The sequence below is a fragment of the Oncorhynchus mykiss genome, chromosome 10, assembly GCF_057628025.1.
Source record: "Oncorhynchus mykiss isolate SJ-2025 chromosome 10, ASM5762802v1, whole genome shotgun sequence".
Lineage (NCBI taxonomy): Eukaryota > Metazoa > Chordata > Actinopteri > Salmoniformes > Salmonidae > Oncorhynchus > Oncorhynchus mykiss.
This window is the reverse complement of record NC_143031.1, coordinates 77,988,545-78,007,023: the sequence shown is the minus strand read 5'-3', so window position 1 is coordinate 78,007,023 and position 18,479 is coordinate 77,988,545. Positions and strand designations below refer to the sequence as shown.

Here is an 18,479-nt window from a genome sequence, read left to right as displayed (position 1 = left end):
GGAGAAACACACACCCTAACCTATAACAGATATGATGTTTATAACATCAAGATAGGGAGAAACACACACCCTAACCTATATCAGATATGATGTTTATAACATCAAGAGAGGGAGAAACACACACCCTAACCTATATCAGATATGTTTATAACATCAAGTAAGAGAGGGAGAAACACACACCCTAACCTATATCAGATATGTTTATAACATCAAGTAAGATAGGGAGAAACACACACCCTAACCTATATCAGATATGTTTATAACATCAAGAGAGGGAGAAACACACACCCTAACCTATATCAGATATGTTTATAACATCAAGATAGGGAGAAACACACACCCTAACCTATATCAGATATGTTTATAACATCAAGATAGGGAGAAACACACACCCTAACCTATATCAGATATGTTTATAACATCAAGTAAGAGAGGGAGAAACACACACCCTAACCAATATCAGATATGATGTTTATAACCTCAAGTAAGAGAGGGAGAAACACACACCCTAACCTATATCAGATATGTTTATAACATCAAGATAGGGAGAAACACACACCCTAACCTATATCAGATATGATGTTTATAACATCAAGAGAGGGAGAAACACACACCCTAACCTATATCAGATATGTTTATAACATCAAGAGAGGGAGAAACACACACCCTAACCTATATCAGATATGATGTTTATAACCTCAAGTAAGAGAGGGAGAAACACACACCCTAACCTATATCAGATATGATGTTTATAACATCAAGAGAGGGAGAAACACACACCCTAACCTATATCAGATATGATGTTTATAACATCAAGAGAGGGAGAAACACACACCCTAACCTATATCAGATATGTTTATAACATCAAGATAGGGAGAAACACACACCCTAACCTATATCAGATATGTTTATAACATCAAGATAGGGAGAAACACACACCCTAACCTATATCAGATATGATGTTTATAACCTCAAGTAAGAGAGGGAGAAACACACACCCTAACCTATATCAGATATGATGTTTATAACATCAAGAGAGGGAGAAACACACACCCTAACCTATATCAGATATGATGTTTATAACATCAAGAGAGGGAGAAACACACACCCTAACCTATAACAGATATGATGTTTATAACATCAAGAGAGGGAGAAACACACACCCTAACCTATATCAGATATGTTTATAACATCAAGAGAGGGAGAAACACACACCCTAACCTATATCAGATATGTTTATAACATCAAGAGAGGGAGAAACACACACACCCTAACCTATATCAGATATGTTTATAACATCAAGATAGGGAGAAACACACACCCTAACCTATATCAGATATGATGTTTATAACCTCAAGTAAGAGAGGGAGAAACACACACCCTAACCTATATCAGATATGATGTTTATAACATCAAGATAGGGAGAAACACACACCCTAACCTATATCAGATATGTTTATAACATCAAGTAAGAGAGGGAGAAACACACACCCTAACCAATATCAGATATGTTTATAACATCAAGAGAGGGAGAAACACACACCCTAACCTATATCAGATATGTTTATAACATCAAGTAAGAGAGGGAGAAACACACACCCTAACCTATATCAGATATGTTTATAACATCAAGTAAGAGAGGGAGAAACACACACCCTAACCTATATCAGATATGTTTATAACATCAAGATAGGGAGAAACACACACCCTAACCTATATCAGATATGTTTATAACATCAAGAGAGGGAGAAACACACACCCTAACCTATATCAGATATGATGTTTATAACATCAAGTAAGAGAGGGAGAAACACACACCCTAACCTATATCAGATATGTTTATAACATCAAGATAGGGAGAAACACACACCCTAACCTATATCAGATATGATGTTTATAACCTCAAGTAAGAGAGGGAGAAACACACACCCTAACCTATATCAGATATGATGCTTATAACATCAAGAGAGGGAGAAACACACACCCTAACCTATATCAGATATGTTTATAACATCAAGATAGGGAGAAACACACACCCTAACCTATATCAGATATGATGCTTATAACATCAAGAGAGGGAGAAACACATACCCTAACCTATATCAGATATGTTTATAACATCAAGATAGGGAGAAACACACACCCTAACCTATATCAGATATGATGTTTATAACCTCAAGTAAGAGAGGGAGAAACACACACCCTAACCTATATCAGATATGTTTATAACATCAAGATAGGGAGAAACACACACCCTAACCTATATCAGATATGTTTATAACATCAAGATAGGGAGAAACACACACCCTAACCTATATCAGATATGTTTATAACATCAAGATAGGGAGAAACACACACCCTAACCTATATCAGATATGATGTTTATAACATCAAGTAAGAGAGGGAGAAACACACACCCTAACCTATATCAGATATGATGTTTATAACATCAAGAGAGGGAGAAACACACACCCTAACCTATAACAGATATGATGTTTATAACATCAAGATAGGGAGAAACACACACCCTAACCTATATCAGATATGATGTTTATAACATCAAGAGAGGGAGAAACACACACCCTAACCTATATCAGATATGTTTATAACATCAAGTAAGAGAGGGAGAAACACACACCCTAACCTATATCAGATATGTTTATAACATCAAGTAAGATAGGGAGAAACACACACCCTAACCTATATCAGATATGTTTATAACATCAAGAGAGGGAGAAACACACACCCTAACCTATATCAGATATGTTTATAACATCAAGATAGGGAGAAACACACACCCTAACCTATATCAGATATGTTTATAACATCAAGATAGGGAGAAACACACACCCTAACCTATATCAGATATGTTTATAACATCAAGTAAGAGAGGGAGAAACACACACCCTAACCAATATCAGATATGATGTTTATAACCTCAAGTAAGAGAGGGAGAAACACACACCCTAACCTATATCAGATATGTTTATAACATCAAGATAGGGAGAAACACACACCCTAACCTATATCAGATATGATGTTTATAACATCAAGAGAGGGAGAAACACACACCCTAACCTATATCAGATATGTTTATAACATCAAGAGAGGGAGAAACACACACCCTAACCTATATCAGATATGATGTTTATAACCTCAAGTAAGAGAGGGAGAAACACACACCCTAACCTATATCAGATATGATGTTTATAACATCAAGAGAGGGAGAAACACACACCCTAACCTATATCAGATATGATGTTTATAACATCAAGAGAGGGAGAAACACACACCCTAACCTATATCAGATATGTTTATAACATCAAGATAGGGAGAAACACACACCCTAACCTATATCAGATATGTTTATAACATCAAGATAGGGAGAAACACACACCCTAACCTATATCAGATATGATGTTTATAACCTCAAGTAAGAGAGGGAGAAACACACACCCTAACCTATATCAGATATGATGTTTATAACATCAAGAGAGGGAGAAACACACACCCTAACCTATATCAGATATGATGTTTATAACATCAAGAGAGGGAGAAACACACACCCTAACCTATAACAGATATGATGTTTATAACATCAAGAGAGGGAGAAACACACACCCTAACCTATATCAGATATGTTTATAACATCAAGAGAGGGAGAAACACACACCCTAACCTATATCAGATATGTTTATAACATCAAGAGAGGGAGAAACACACACACCCTAACCTATATCAGATATGTTTATAACATCAAGATAGGGAGAAACACACACCCTAACCTATATCAGATATGATGTTTATAACCTCAAGTAAGAGAGGGAGAAACACACACCCTAACCTATATCAGATATGATGTTTATAACATCAAGATAGGGAGAAACACACACCCTAACCTATATCAGATATGTTTATAACATCAAGTAAGAGAGGGAGAAACACACACCCTAACCAATATCAGATATGTTTATAACATCAAGAGAGGGAGAAACACACACCCTAACCTATATCAGATATGTTTATAACATCAAGTAAGAGAGGGAGAAACACACACCCTAACCTATATCAGATATGTTTATAACATCAAGTAAGAGAGGGAGAAACACACACCCTAACCTATATCAGATATGTTTATAACATCAAGATAGGGAGAAACACACACCCTAACCTATATCAGATATGTTTATAACATCAAGAGAGGGAGAAACACACACCCTAACCTATATCAGATATGATGTTTATAACATCAAGTAAGAGAGGGAGAAACACACACCCTAACCTATATCAGATATGTTTATAACATCAAGATAGGGAGAAACACACACCCTAACCTATATCAGATATGATGTTTATAACATCAAGAGAGGGAGAAACACACACCCTAACCAATATCAGATATGTTTATAACCTCAAGTAAGAGAGGGAGAAACACACACCCTAACCTATATCAGATATGTTTATAACCTCAAGTAAGAGAGGGAGAAACACACACCCTAACCTATATCAGATATGTTTATAACATCAAGTAAGATAGGGAGAAACACACACCCTAACCTATATCAGATATGTTTATAACATCAAGAGAGGGAGAAACACACACCCTAACCTATATCAGATATGATGTTTATAACCTCAAGTAAGAGAGGGAGAAACACACACCCTAACCAATATCAGATATGATGTTTAGAACCTCAAGATAGGGAGAAACACACACCCTAACCAATATCAGATATGTTTATAACATCAAGAGAGGGAGAAACACACACCCTAACCTATATCAGATATGATGTTTATAACATCAAGAGAGGGAGAAACACACACCCTAACCTATATCAGATATGTTTATAACATCAAGAGAGGGAGAAACACACACCCTAACCTATATCAGATATGTTTATAACATCAAGATAGGGAGAAACACACACCCTAACCTATATCAGATATGATGTTTATAACATCAAGAGAGGGAGAAACACACACCCTAACCTATATCAGATATGATGTTTATAACATCAAGAGAGGGAGAAACACACACCCTAACCTATATCAGATATGATGTTTATAACCTCAAGTAAGAGAGGGAGAAACACACACCCTAACCTATATCAGATATGATGTTTATAACATCAAGTAAGATAGGGAGAAACACACACCCTAACCAATATCAGATATGTTTATAACATCAAGATAGGGAGAAACACACACCCTAACCTATATCAGATATGTTTATAACATCAAGAGAGGGAGAAACACACACCCTAACCTATATCAGATATGATGTTTATAACATCAAGATAGGGAGAAACACACACCCTAACCTATATCAGATATGTTTATAACATCAAGATAGGGAGAAACACACACCCTAACCTATATCAGATATGATGTTTAGAACCTCAAGTAAGAGAGGGAGAAACACACACCCTAACCTATATCAGATATGATGCTTATATCTTCAAGTAAGAACAACGTCAACAAGAGAGAGATGCTACTTCTCAATTGTCTCTAATTCCATTTATCCATTTATTCCATTTATCCCACTTCACATCACTAATTTTAATGGAAAGGACTGCCTGGTATAAGAAACATAGTGGAAACTGCCTCTAACCCATACTGCACCAATTCATTGCTTTTAGATTGTGGAAAGTAGTGAACAAGTGTTCACTTCAGAACAAAGGAGGTATTATTGGGACTCACAAAGAGAGACGACACAGACACACACACACACTCATGCAAACATTTGAACTCCCAAGTTCTCTATCAAATATAAAAATCTACAACCTTATTCTCACTACCCATCCCAAACTCTCACCTTTGACCTTTCCCCAACCAGGATAGTGACGTATGAGAACATCAACAAGCAGGACTACTCTACCATCAGCCAGCAGGGTGTGACCTGCATCTCTGACGCGGAGATGGACTTCCTGCCGTTAGAGCGCTGGGAGCATGAGTACCGGTGCCACCGTCGCCTCCTGGCCATCCCGGCCTTCGCCCTCTTCAGGAGGTGGAAGGCCTTCAGAGTGTGGCGGACCAACGTCCGCTCCAAGAAGATCAACACGTGCAAGAAGTCCCTGCAGGAGCGCCTGTTCATCGTCAATGAGGTGGGTGGTATTGTTGTGTCCAGTAGTGTTTCCTGGTCAGGATAATGAGGTGGTGGTGTTGGGTCCAGTAGTGTTTCCTGGTCAGGATAATGAGGTGTTGGTATTGTTGGGTCCAGTAGTGTTTCCTGGTCAGGATAATGAGGTGGTGGTATTGTTGGGTCCAGTAGTATTTCCTGGTCAGGATAATGAGGTGGTGGTATTGTTGGGTCCAGTAGTGTTTCCTGGTCAGGGTAATGAGGTGGTGGTATTGTTGTGTCCAGTAGTGTTTCCTGGTCAGGATAATGAGGTGGTGGTGTTGGGTCCAGTAGTGTTTCCTGGTCAGGATAATGAGGTGTTGGTATTGTTGGGTCCAGTAGTGTTTCCTGGTCAGGATAATGAGGTGGTGGTATTGTTGGGTCCAGTAGTGTTTCCTGGTCAGGATAATGAGGTGGTGGTATTGTTGGGTCCAGTAGTGTTTCCTGGTCAGGGTAATGAGGTGGTGGTATTGTTGGGTCCAGTAGTGTTTCCTGGTCAGGATAATGAGGTGTTGGTATTGTTGGGTCCAGTAGTGTTTCCTGGTCAGGATAATGAGGTGGTGGTGTTGGGTCCAGTAGTGTTTCCTGGTCAGGATAATGAGGTGGTGGTATTGTTGGGTCCAGTAGTGTTTCCTGGTCAGGATAATGAGGTGTTGGTATTGTTGGGTCCAGTAGTGTTTCCTGGTCAGGATAATGAGGTGGTGGTGTTGGGTCCAGTAGTGTTTCCTGGTCAGGGTAATGAGGTGGTGGTATCGTTGGGTCCAGTAGTGTTTCCTGGTCAGGATAATGAGGTGGTGGTATTGTTGGGTCCAGTAGTGTTTCCTGGTCAGGATAATGAGGTGGTGGTGTTGGGTCCAGTAGTGTTTCCTGGTCAGGATAATGAGGTGTTGGTATTGTTGGGTCCAGTAGTGTTTCCTGGTCAGGATAATGAGGTGGTGGTATTGTTGGGTCCAGTAGTATTTCCTGGTCAGGATAATGAGGTGGTGGTATTGTTGGGTCCAGTAGTGTTTCCTGGTCAGGGTAATGAGGTGGTGGTATTGTTGTGTCCAGTAGTGTTTCCTGGTCAGGATAATGAGGTGGTGGTGTTGGGTCCAGTAGTGTTTCCTGGTCAGGATAATGAGGTGTTGGTATTGTTGGGTCCAGTAGTGTTTCCTGGTCAGGATAATGAGGTGGTGGTATTGTTGGGTCCAGTAGTGTTTCCTGGTCAGGATAATGAGGTGGTGGTATTGTTGGGTCCAGTAGTGTTTCCTGGTCAGGGTAATGAGGTGGTGGTATTGTTGGGTCCAGTAGTGTTTCCTGGTCAGGATAATGAGGTGTTGGTATTGTTGGGTCCAGTAGTGTTTCCTGGTCAGGATAATGAGGTGGTGGTGTTGGGTCCAGTAGTGTTTCCTGGTCAGGATAATGAGGTGGTGGTATTGTTGGGTCCAGTAGTGTTTCCTGGTCAGGATAATGAGGTGTTGGTATTGTTGGGTCCAGTAGTGTTTCCTGGTCAGGATAATGAGGTGGTGGTGTTGGGTCCAGTAGTGTTTCCTGGTCAGGGTAATGAGGTGGTGGTATCGTTGGGTCCAGTAGTGTTTCCTGGTCAGGATAATGAGGTGGTGGTATTGTTGGGTCCAGTAGTGTTTCCTGGTCAGGATAATGAGGTGGTGGTATTGTTGGGTCCAGTAGTGTTTCCTGGTCAGGATAATGAGGTGGTGGTATTGTTGGGTCCAGTAGTGTTTCCTGGTCAGGATAATGAGGTGGTGGTATTGTTGGGTCCAGTAGTGTTTCCTGGTCAGGATAATGAGGTGGTGGTATTGTTGGGTCCAGTAGTGTTTCCTGGTCAGGATAATGAGGTGGTGGTATTGTTGGGTCCAGTAGTGTTTCCTGGTCAGGATAATGAGGTGGTGGTATTGTTGGGTCCAGTAGTGTTTAAGATAACAGGAAGGAGCAGTAACAGCTGTGTGTAATGGAACCCAACTAGGTAGTTATTTTAAGATAACAGGAAGGAGCAGTAACAGCTGTGTGTAATGGAACCCAACTAGGTAGTTATTTTAAGATAACAGGAAGGAGCAGTAACAGCTGTGTATAATGGAACCCAACTAGGTAGTTATTTTAAGATAATAGGAAGGAGCAGTAACAGCTGTGTGTAATGGAACCCAACTAGGTAGTTATTTTAAGATAACAGGAAGGAGCAGTAACAGCTGTGTGTAATGGAACCCAACTAGGTAGTTATTTTAACATAACAGGAAGGAGCAGTAACAGCTGTGTGTATAATGGAACCTAACTAGGTAGTTATTTTAAGATAACAGGAAGGAGCAGTAACAGCTGTGTATAATGGAACCCAACTAGGTAGTTATTTTAAGATAACAGGAAGGAGCAGTAACAGCTGTGTGTGTAATGGAACCCAACTAGGTAGTTATTTTAAGATAACAGGAAGGAGCAGTAACAGCTGTGTGTGTTTCCAGTCTCTGCGTCCGGCGTTGCTGAACATCAGAGAGATGTGCTACAGGATCAGTGACATGGGGCTTTGTCACATCCTGAAAGATCACACATACACGCTGGAGGAGTTCCAGGAGGCTCAGTACAACCAGCTGGAGGAGGTACGCAGTCTGACTGTCCCTTTACATGAAGTGTGTCTGTACCGTTACATGACATATTCTCTGTGTGTCTGTTCCTTTACATGACATATTCTCTGTGTGTCTGTTCCTTTACATGACGTGTCTGTTCCTTTACATGACATATTCTCTGTGTGTCTGTTCCTTTACATGACATATTCTTTGTGTGTCTGTTCCTTTACATGACATATTCTCTGTGTGTCTGTTCCTTTACATGACATATTCTTTGTGTGTCTGTTCCTTTACATGACATATTCTCTGTGTGTCTGTTCCTTTACATGACATATTCTCTGTGTGTCTGTTCCTTTACATGACATATTCTCTGTGTGTCTGTTCCTTTACATGACATATTCTCTGTGTGTCTGTTCCTTTACATGACATATTCTCTGTGTGTCTGTTCCTTTACATGACATATTCTCTGTGTGTCTGTTCCTTTACATGACATATTCTTTGTGTGTCTGTTCCTTTACATGACATATTCTCTGTGTGTCTGTTCCTTTACATGACATATTCTGTGTGTGTCTGTTCCTTTACATGACATATTCTCTGTGTGTCTGTTCCTTTACATGACATATTCTGTGTGTGTCTGTTCCTTTACATGACATATTCTGTGTGTGTCTGTTCCTTTACATGACATATTCTCTGTGTGTCTGTTCCTTTACATGACATATGCTCTGTGTGTCTGTTCCTTTACATGACATATTCTCTGTGTGTCTGTTACTTTACATGACATATTCTGTGTGTGTCTGTTCCTTTACATGAAGTGTGTCTGTTCCTTTACATGACATATTCTCTGTGTGTCTGTTCCTTTACATGACATATTCTCTGTGTGTCTGTTCCTTTACATGACATATTCTCTGTGTGTCTGTTCCTTTACATGAATTGTGTCTGTTCCTTTACATGACATATTCTGTGTGTGTCTGTTCCTTTACATGACATATTCTCTGTGTGTCTGTTCCTTTACATGACATATTCTGTGTAGTCTGTTCCTTTAGATGACATATTCTGTGTGTGTCTGTTCCTTTACATGACATATTATCTGTGTGTCTGTTCCTTTACATGACATATTCTCTGTAGTCTGTTCCTTTAGATGACATATTCTGTGTGTGTCTGTTCCTTTACATGAAGTGTGTCTGTTCCTTTACATGACATATTCTCTGTGTGTTTGTTCCTTTACATGAAGTGTGTCTGTTCCTTTACATGACATATTCTGTGTGTGTCTGTTCCTTTACATGAAGTGTGTCTGTTCCTTTACATGACATATGCTCTGTGTGTCTGTCCCTTTACATTACATATTCTGTGTGTGTCTGTTCCTTTACATGACACATTCTGTGTGTGTCTGTTCCTTTACATGACATATTCTGTGTGTGTTTGTTCCTTTACATGAAGTGTGTCTGTTCCTTTACATGACATATTCTGTGTGTGTCTGTTCCTTTACATGAAGTGTGTCTGTTCCTTTACATGACATATTCTGTGTGTGTCTGTTCCTTTACATGAAGTGTGTCTGTTCCTTTACATGACATATGCTCTGTGTGTCTGTTCCTTTACATGACATATTCTGTGTGTGTCTGTTCCTTTACATGAAGTGTGTCTGTTCCTTTACATGACATATTCTGTGTGTGTCTGTTCCTTTACATGAAGTGTGTCTGTTCCTTTACATGACATATTCTCTGTGTGTCTGTTCCTTTACATGACATATTCTCTGTGTGTCTGTTCCTTTACATGACATATTCTCTGTGTGTCTGTTCCTTTACATGACATATTCTGTGTGTGTATGTTCCTTTACATGAAGTGTGTCTGTTCCTTTACATGACATATTCTCTGTGTGTCTGTTCCTTTACATGACATATTCTTTGTGTGTCTGTTCCTTTACATGACATATTCTCTGTGTGTCTGTTCCTTTACATGACATATTCTGTGTGTGTCTGTTCCTTTACATGACATATTCTCTGTGTGTCTGTTCCTTTACATGACATATTCTGTGTGTGTCTGTTCCTTTACATGACATATTCTGTGTGTGTCTGTTCCTTTACATGACATATTCTCTGTGTGTCTGTTCCTTTACATGACATATGCTCTGTGTGTCTGTTCCTTTACATGACATATTCTCTGTGTGTCTGTTACTTTACATGACATATTCTGTGTGTGTCTGTTCCTTTACATGAAGTGTGTCTGTTCCTTTACATGACATATTCTCTGTGTGTCTGTTCCTTTACATGACATATTCTCTGTGTGTCTGTTCCTTTACATGACATATTCTCTGTGTGTCTGTTCCTTTACATGAATTGTGTCTGTTCCTTTACATGACATATTCTGTGTGTGTCTGTTCCTTTACATGACATATTCTCTGTGTGTCTGTTCCTTTACATGACATATTCTGTGTAGTCTGTTCCTTTAGATGACATATTCTGTGTGTGTCTGTTCCTTTACATGACATATTATCTGTGTGTCTGTTCCTTTACATGACATATTCTCTGTAGTCTGTTCCTTTAGATGACATATTCTGTGTGTGTCTGTTCCTTTACATGAAGTGTGTCTGTTCCTTTACATGACATATTCTCTGTGTGTTTGTTCCTTTACATGAAGTGTGTCTGTTCCTTTACATGACATATTCTGTGTGTGTCTGTTCCTTTACATGAAGTGTGTCTGTTCCTTTACATGACATATGCTCTGTGTGTCTGTCCCTTTACATGACATATTCTGTGTGTGTCTGTTCCTTTACATGACACATTCTGTGTGTGTCTGTTCCTTTACATGACATATTCTGTGTGTGTTTGTTCCTTTACATGAAGTGTGTCTGTTCCTTTACATGACATATTCTGTGTGTGTCTGTTCCTTTACATGAAGTGTGTCTGTTCCTTTACATGACATATTCTGTGTGTGTCTGTTCCTTTACATGAAGTGTGTCTGTTCCTTTACATGACATATGCTCTGTGTGTCTGTTCCTTTACATGACATATTCTGTGTGTGTCTGTTCCTTTACATGAAGTGTGTCTGTTCCTTTACATGACATATTCTGTGTGTGTCTGTTCCTTTACATGAAGTGTGTCTGTTCCTTTACATGACATATTCTCTGTGTGTCTGTTCCTTTACATGACATATTCTCTGTGTGTCTGTTCCTTTACATGACATATTCTCTGTGTGTCTGTTCCTTTACATGACATATTCTGTGTGTGTATGTTCCTTTACATGAAGTGTGTCTGTTCTTTTACATGGCATATTCTCTGTGTGTCTGTTCCTTTCGATGACATATTCTCTGTGTGTCTGTTCCTTTACATGACATATTCTCTGTGTGTCTGTTCCTTTACATGACATATTCTCTGTGTGTCTGTTCCTTTACATGAAGTGTGTCTGTTCTTTTACATGGCATAATCTCTGTGTGTCTGTTCCTTTACATGACATATTCTTTGTGTGTCTGTTCCTTTACATGACATATTCTCTGTGTGTCTGTTCCTTTACATGACATATTCTCTGTGTGTCTGTTCCTTTACATGAAGTGTATCTGTTCCTTTACATGACATATGCTCTGTGTGTCTGTTACTTTCGATGACGTGTCTGTTCCTTTACATGACATATTCTCTGTGTGTCTGTTCCTTTACATGACATATTCTCTGTGTGTCTGTTCCTTTACATGAAGTGTGTCTGTTCCTTTACATGACATATTCTGTGTGTGTCTGTTCCTTTACATGAAGTGTGTCTGTTCCTTTACATGACATATTCTCTGTGTGTCTGTTCCTTTACATGACATATTCTCTGTGTGTCTGTTCCTTTACATGAAGTGTGTCTGTTCCTTTACATGACATATTCTGTGTGTGTCTGTTCCTTTACATGAAGTGTGTCTGTTCCTTTACATGACATATGCTCTGTGTGTCTGTCCCTTTACATGACATATTTTGTGTGTGTCTGTTCCTTTACATGACACATTCTGTGTGTGTCTGTTCCTTTACATGACATATTATGTGTGTGTCTGTTCCTTTACATGAAGTGTGTCTGTTCCTTTACATGACAAATTCTTTGTGTGTCTGTTCCTTTACATGAAGTGTGTCTGTTCCTTTACATGACATATTCTCTGTGTGTCTGTTCCTTTACATGACATATTCTGTGTGTGTCTGTTCCTTTACATGACATATTCTCTGTGTGTCTGTTCCTTTACATGACATATTCTCTGTGTGTCTGTTCCTTTACATGACATATTCTCTGTGTGTCTGTTCCTTTACATGACATATTCTCTGTGTGTCTGTTCCTTTACATGAAGTGTGTCTGTTCCTTTACATGAAGTGTGTCTGTTCTTTTACATGGCATATTCTCTGTGTGTCTGTTCCTTTCGATGACATATTCTCTGTGTGTCTGTTCCTTTACATGACATATTCTCTGTGTGTCTGTTCCTTTACATGACATATTCTCTGTGTGTCTGTTCCTTTACATGACATATTCTCTGTGTGTCTGTTCCTTTACATGACATATTCTCTGTGTGTCTGTTCCTTTACATGAAGTGTATCTGTTCCTTTACATGACATATGCTCTGTGTGTCTGTTACTTTACATGAAGTGTGTCTGTTACTTTACATGACATATTCTCTGTGTGTCTGTTCCTTTACATGAAGTGTGTCTGTTCCTTTACATGACATATTCTCTGTGTGTCTGTTCCTTTACATGACATATTATGTGTGTGTCTGTTCCTTTACATGAAGTGTGTCTGTTCCTTTACATGACATATTCTTTGTGTGTCTGTTCCTTTACATGAAGTGTGTCTGTTCCTTTACATGACATATTCTCTGTGTGTCTGTTCCTTTACATGACATATTCTGTGTGTGTCTGTTCCTTTACATGACATATTCTCTGTGTGTCTGTTCCTTTACATGACATATTCTCTGTGTGTCTGTTGCTTTCGATGACATATTCTCTGTGTGTCTGTTCCTTTACATGACATATTCTCTGTGTGTCTGTTCCTTTACATGACATATTCTCTGTGTGTCTGTTCCTTTACATGACATATTCTCTGTGTGTCTGTTCCTTTACATGACATATTCTCTGTGTGTCTGTTCCTTTACATGAAGTGTATCTGTTCCTTTACATGACATATGCTCTGTGTGTCTGTTACTTTACATGACATATTCTCTGTGTGTCTGTTACTTTACATGACATATTCTCTGTGTGTCTGTTCCTTTACATGAAGTGTGTCTGTTCCTTTACATGACATATTCTCTGTGTGTCTGTTCCTTTACATGACATATTCTCTGTGTGTCTGTTCCTTTACATGAAGTGTGTCTGTTCCTTTACATGACATATTCTCTGTGTGTCTGTTACTTTACATGACATATTCTCTGTGTGTCTGTTCCTTTACATGAAGTGTGTCTGTTCCTTTACATGACATATTCTCTGTGTGTCTGTTCCTTTACATGACATATTCTCTGTGTGTCTGTTCCTTTACATGACATATTCTTTGTGTGTCTGTTCCTTTACATGAAGTGTGTCTGTTACTTTACATGACATATTCTCTGTGTGTCTGTTCCTTTACATGAAGTGTGTCTGTTCCTTTACATGACATATTCTCTGTGTGTCTGTTCCTTTACATGACATATTCTCTGTGTGTCTGTTCCTTTACATGACATATTCTTTGTGTGTCTGTTCCTTTACATGACATTTTCTGTGTGTGTCTGTTCCTTTACATGACATATTCTCTGTGTGTCTGTTCCTTTACATGACATATTCTCTGTGTGTCTGTTCCTTTACATGACATATTCTCTGTGTGTGTCTGTTCCTTTACATGTCATATTCTGTGTGTGTCTGTTCCTTTACATGACATATTCTCTGTGTGTCTGTTCCTTTACATGACATATTCTCTGTGTGTCTGTTCCTTTACATTAAGTGTGTCTGTTCCTTTACATGACATATTCTCTGTGTGTCTGTTCCTTTACATGACATATTCTGTGTGTGTCTGTTCCTTTACATGACATATTCTCTGTGTGTGTCTGTTCCTTTACATGTCATATTCTGTGTGTGTCTGTTCCTTTACATGACATATTCTCTGTGTGTCTGTTCCTTTACATGACATATTCTCTGTGTGTCTGTTCCTTTACATGAAGTGTGTCTGTTCCTTTACATGACATATTCTCTGTGTGTCTGTTCCTTTACATGACATATTCTCTGTGTGTCTGTTCCTTTACATGACATATTCTTTGTGTGTCTGTTCCTTTACATGACATATTCTCTGTGTGTCTGTTCCTTTACATGACATATTCTGTGTGTGTCTGTACCTTTACATGACATATTCTCTGTGTGTCTGTCCCTTTACATGACATATTCTCTGTGTGTCTGTTCCTTTACATGACATATTCTGTGTGTGTCTGTTCCTTTACATGACATATGCTCTGTGTGTCTGTTCCTTTACATGACATATTCTCTGTGTGTCTGTTCCTTTACATGACATATTCTCTGTGTGTCTGTTCCTTTACATGACATATTCTCTGTGTGTCTGTTCCTTTACATGACATATTCTGTGTGTGTCTGTTCCTTTACATGACATATTCTCTGTGTGTCTGTTCCTTTACATGACATATGCTCTGTGTGTCTGTTCCTTTACATGACATATTCTGTGTAGTCTGTTCCTTTAGATGACATATTCTCTGTGTGTCTGTTCCTTTACATGACATATTCTCTGTGTGTGTCTGTTCCTTTACATGACATATTCTCTGTGTGTCTGTTCCTTTACATGACATATTCTCTGTGTGTGTATCCTTTAACACTATAAACTAGTCACCCTGCCGTGTTTTACCCTGATAAAGCTTGTCTGTCCAGACGTTGGATGTTAGGTTATTACATTATTGCGTCTGAGCTCCACATTGTTCATGTGTATCAGATGTGAAATGTCTAGCATGTTAGCGGTGCACGCTAGTCGTGTTCAATCAGTGACGTCACCTTGAAGTAAACGTTTCCCTTACGCCGCAAGAGCCTCAGCATCTGTGTGGCGATGCCGTGTGGTGACAGTTCTGAGGGGGCCTGGTTGGAGCCCAGGATGGGCCAAGGAGAGGGACGGAAGCAGTACTGTTACATGTGTGTCTGTCCCTTTACATGGCAACTTGTGTGTGTGTGTGTGTGCAGGTATCTTCTCGTCTGGAAGAGTTCAGGGAGCTGGTAAAGGAGGTGGCCAGGAGCGCCTGTTACACGGCCATGTTGGAGGCAGGATACACACCTGACTATAACTACAACACAGGTACACACACACCTGACTATAACTACAACACAGGTACACACACACCTGACTATAACTACAACACAGGTACACACACACCTGACTATAACTACAACACAGGTACACACACACCTGACTATAACTACAACACAGGTACACACACACCTGACTATAACACAGGTACACACACACACCTGACTATAACTACAACACAGGTACACACACACCTGACTATAACTACAACACAGGTATACACACACCTGACTATAACTACAACACAGGTACACAAACACCTGACTATAACTACAACACAGGTATACACACACACCTGACTATAACTACAACACAGGTACACACACACACCTGACTATAACTACAACACAGGTACACACACACCTGACTATAACTACAACACAGGTACACACACACCTGACTATAACTACAACACAGGTACACACACACCTGACTATAACTACAACACAGGTACACACACACCTGACTATAACACAGGTACACACACACCTGACTATAACTACAACACAGCTACACACACACCTGACTATAACTACAACACAGGTACACACACACCTGACTATAACTACAACACAGGTACACACACACCTGACTATAACACAGGTACACACACACCTGACTATAACTACAACACAGCTACACACACACCTGACTATAACTACAACACAGGTACACACACACCTGACTATAACTACAACACAGGTACACACACACCTGACTATAACTACAACACAGGTACACACACACCTGACTATAACTACAACACAGGTACACACACACCTGACTATAACTACAACACAGGTACACACACACCTGACTATAACTACATCACAGGTACACACACACCTGACTATAACTACAACACAGGTACACACACACCTGACTATAACTACAACACAGGTACACACACACCTGACTATAACTACAACACAGGTACATACACACCTGACTATAACTACAACACAGGTACACACACACCTGACTATAACTACAACACAGGTACACACACACCTGACTATAACTACAACACAGGTACACATACACCTGACTATAACTACAACACAGGTACACACACACCTGACTATAACTACAACACAGGTACACACACACCTGACTATAACTACAACACAAAGAAGTAGAAATGTGTGTACTCCAGAGGGGACAGACAGTAGAGTGAGTCTGAAGTGTGTGTACTCCAGAGGGGACAGACAGTAGAGTGAGTGTGAAGTGTGTGTACTCCAGAGGGAACAGACAGTAGAGTGAGTCTGAAGTGTGTGTACTCCAGAGGGAACAGACAGTAGAGTGAGTCTGAAGTGTGTGTACTCCAGAGGGAACAGACAGTAGAGTGAGTCTGAAGTGTGTGTACTCCAGAGGGAACAGACAGTAGAGTGAGTCTGAAGTGTGTGTACTCCAGAGGGAACAGACAGTAGAGTGAGTCTGAAGTGTGTGTACTCCAGAGGGGACAGTCAGTAGAGTGAGTCTGAAGTGTGTGTACTCCAGAGGGAACAGACAGTAGAGTGAGTGTGAAGTGTGTGTACTCCAGAGGGGACAGACAGTAGAGTGAGTGTGAAGTGTGTGTACTCCAGAGGGGACAGACAGTAGAGTGAGTCTGAAGTGTGTGTACTCCAGAGAGAACAGACAGTAGAGTGAGTGTGAAGTGTGTGTACTCCAGAGGGAACAGACAGTAGAGTGAGTCTGAAGTGTGTGTACTCCAGAGGGAACAGACAGTAGAGTGAGTCTGAAGTGTGTGTACTCCAGAGGGAACAGACAGTAGAGTGAGTCTGAAGTGTGTGTACTCCAGAGGGAACAGACAGTAGAGTGAGTCTGAAGTGTGTGTACTCCAGAGGGAACAGACAGTAGAGTGAGTCTGAAGTGTGTGTACTCCAGAGGGAACAGACAGTAGAGTGAGTCTGAATTGTGTGTACTCCAGAGGGAACAGACAGTAGAGTGAGTCTGAAGTGTGTGTACTCCAGAGGGAACAGACAGTAGAGTGAGTCTGAAGTGTGTGTACTCCAGAGGGAACAGACAGTAGAGTGAGTCTGAAGTGTGTGTACTCCAGAGGGAACAGACAGTAGAGTGAGTCTGAAGTGTGTGTACTCCAGAGGGAACAGACAGTAGAGTGAGTCTGAAGTGTGTGTACTCCAGAGGGAACAGACAGTAGAGTGAGTCTGAATTGTGTGTACTCCAGAGGGAACAGACAGTAGAGTGAGTGTGAAGTGTGTGTACTCCAGAGGGGACAGACAGTAGAGTGAGTGTGAAGTGTGTGTACTCCAGAGGGAACAGACAGTAGAGTGAGTCTGAAGTGTGTGTACTCCAGAGGGAACAGACAGTAGAGTGAGTCTGAAGTGTGTGTACTCCAGAGGGAACAGACAGTAGAGTGAGTCTGAAGTGTGTGTACTCCAGAGGGAACACCTGAGATTGAGCTGCTGTTTGAAGAGGCTCCAGAGAAGATGAGTTACACAGAACAGGCCAACAAGAGGTACCACTGTAGACGCCTCACCTGGTGGGTACCACACACACACACATACACACACACACAC

The 18,479-nt window shown here is 40.2% G+C and overlaps 1 protein-coding gene across 1 annotated transcript in view; it reads left to right on the top strand.

Moving 5' to 3' along the window:
* LOC110533220 (dynein, axonemal, heavy chain 6) overlaps nt 1-18,479 on the top strand; it is a 191,597-nt gene that overhangs the window by 3,593 nt on the left and 169,525 nt on the right. Inside the window, exons 5-8 of the mRNA XM_090188666.1 lie at nt 5,837-6,104; nt 8,566-8,700; nt 15,816-15,927; nt 18,343-18,442. Coding sequence (XP_090044792.1) covers nt 5,837-6,104; nt 8,566-8,700; nt 15,816-15,927; nt 18,343-18,442 — 615 coding nt within the window. The remainder of the gene's footprint in view (nt 1-5,836; nt 6,105-8,565; nt 8,701-15,815; nt 15,928-18,342; nt 18,443-18,479) is intronic.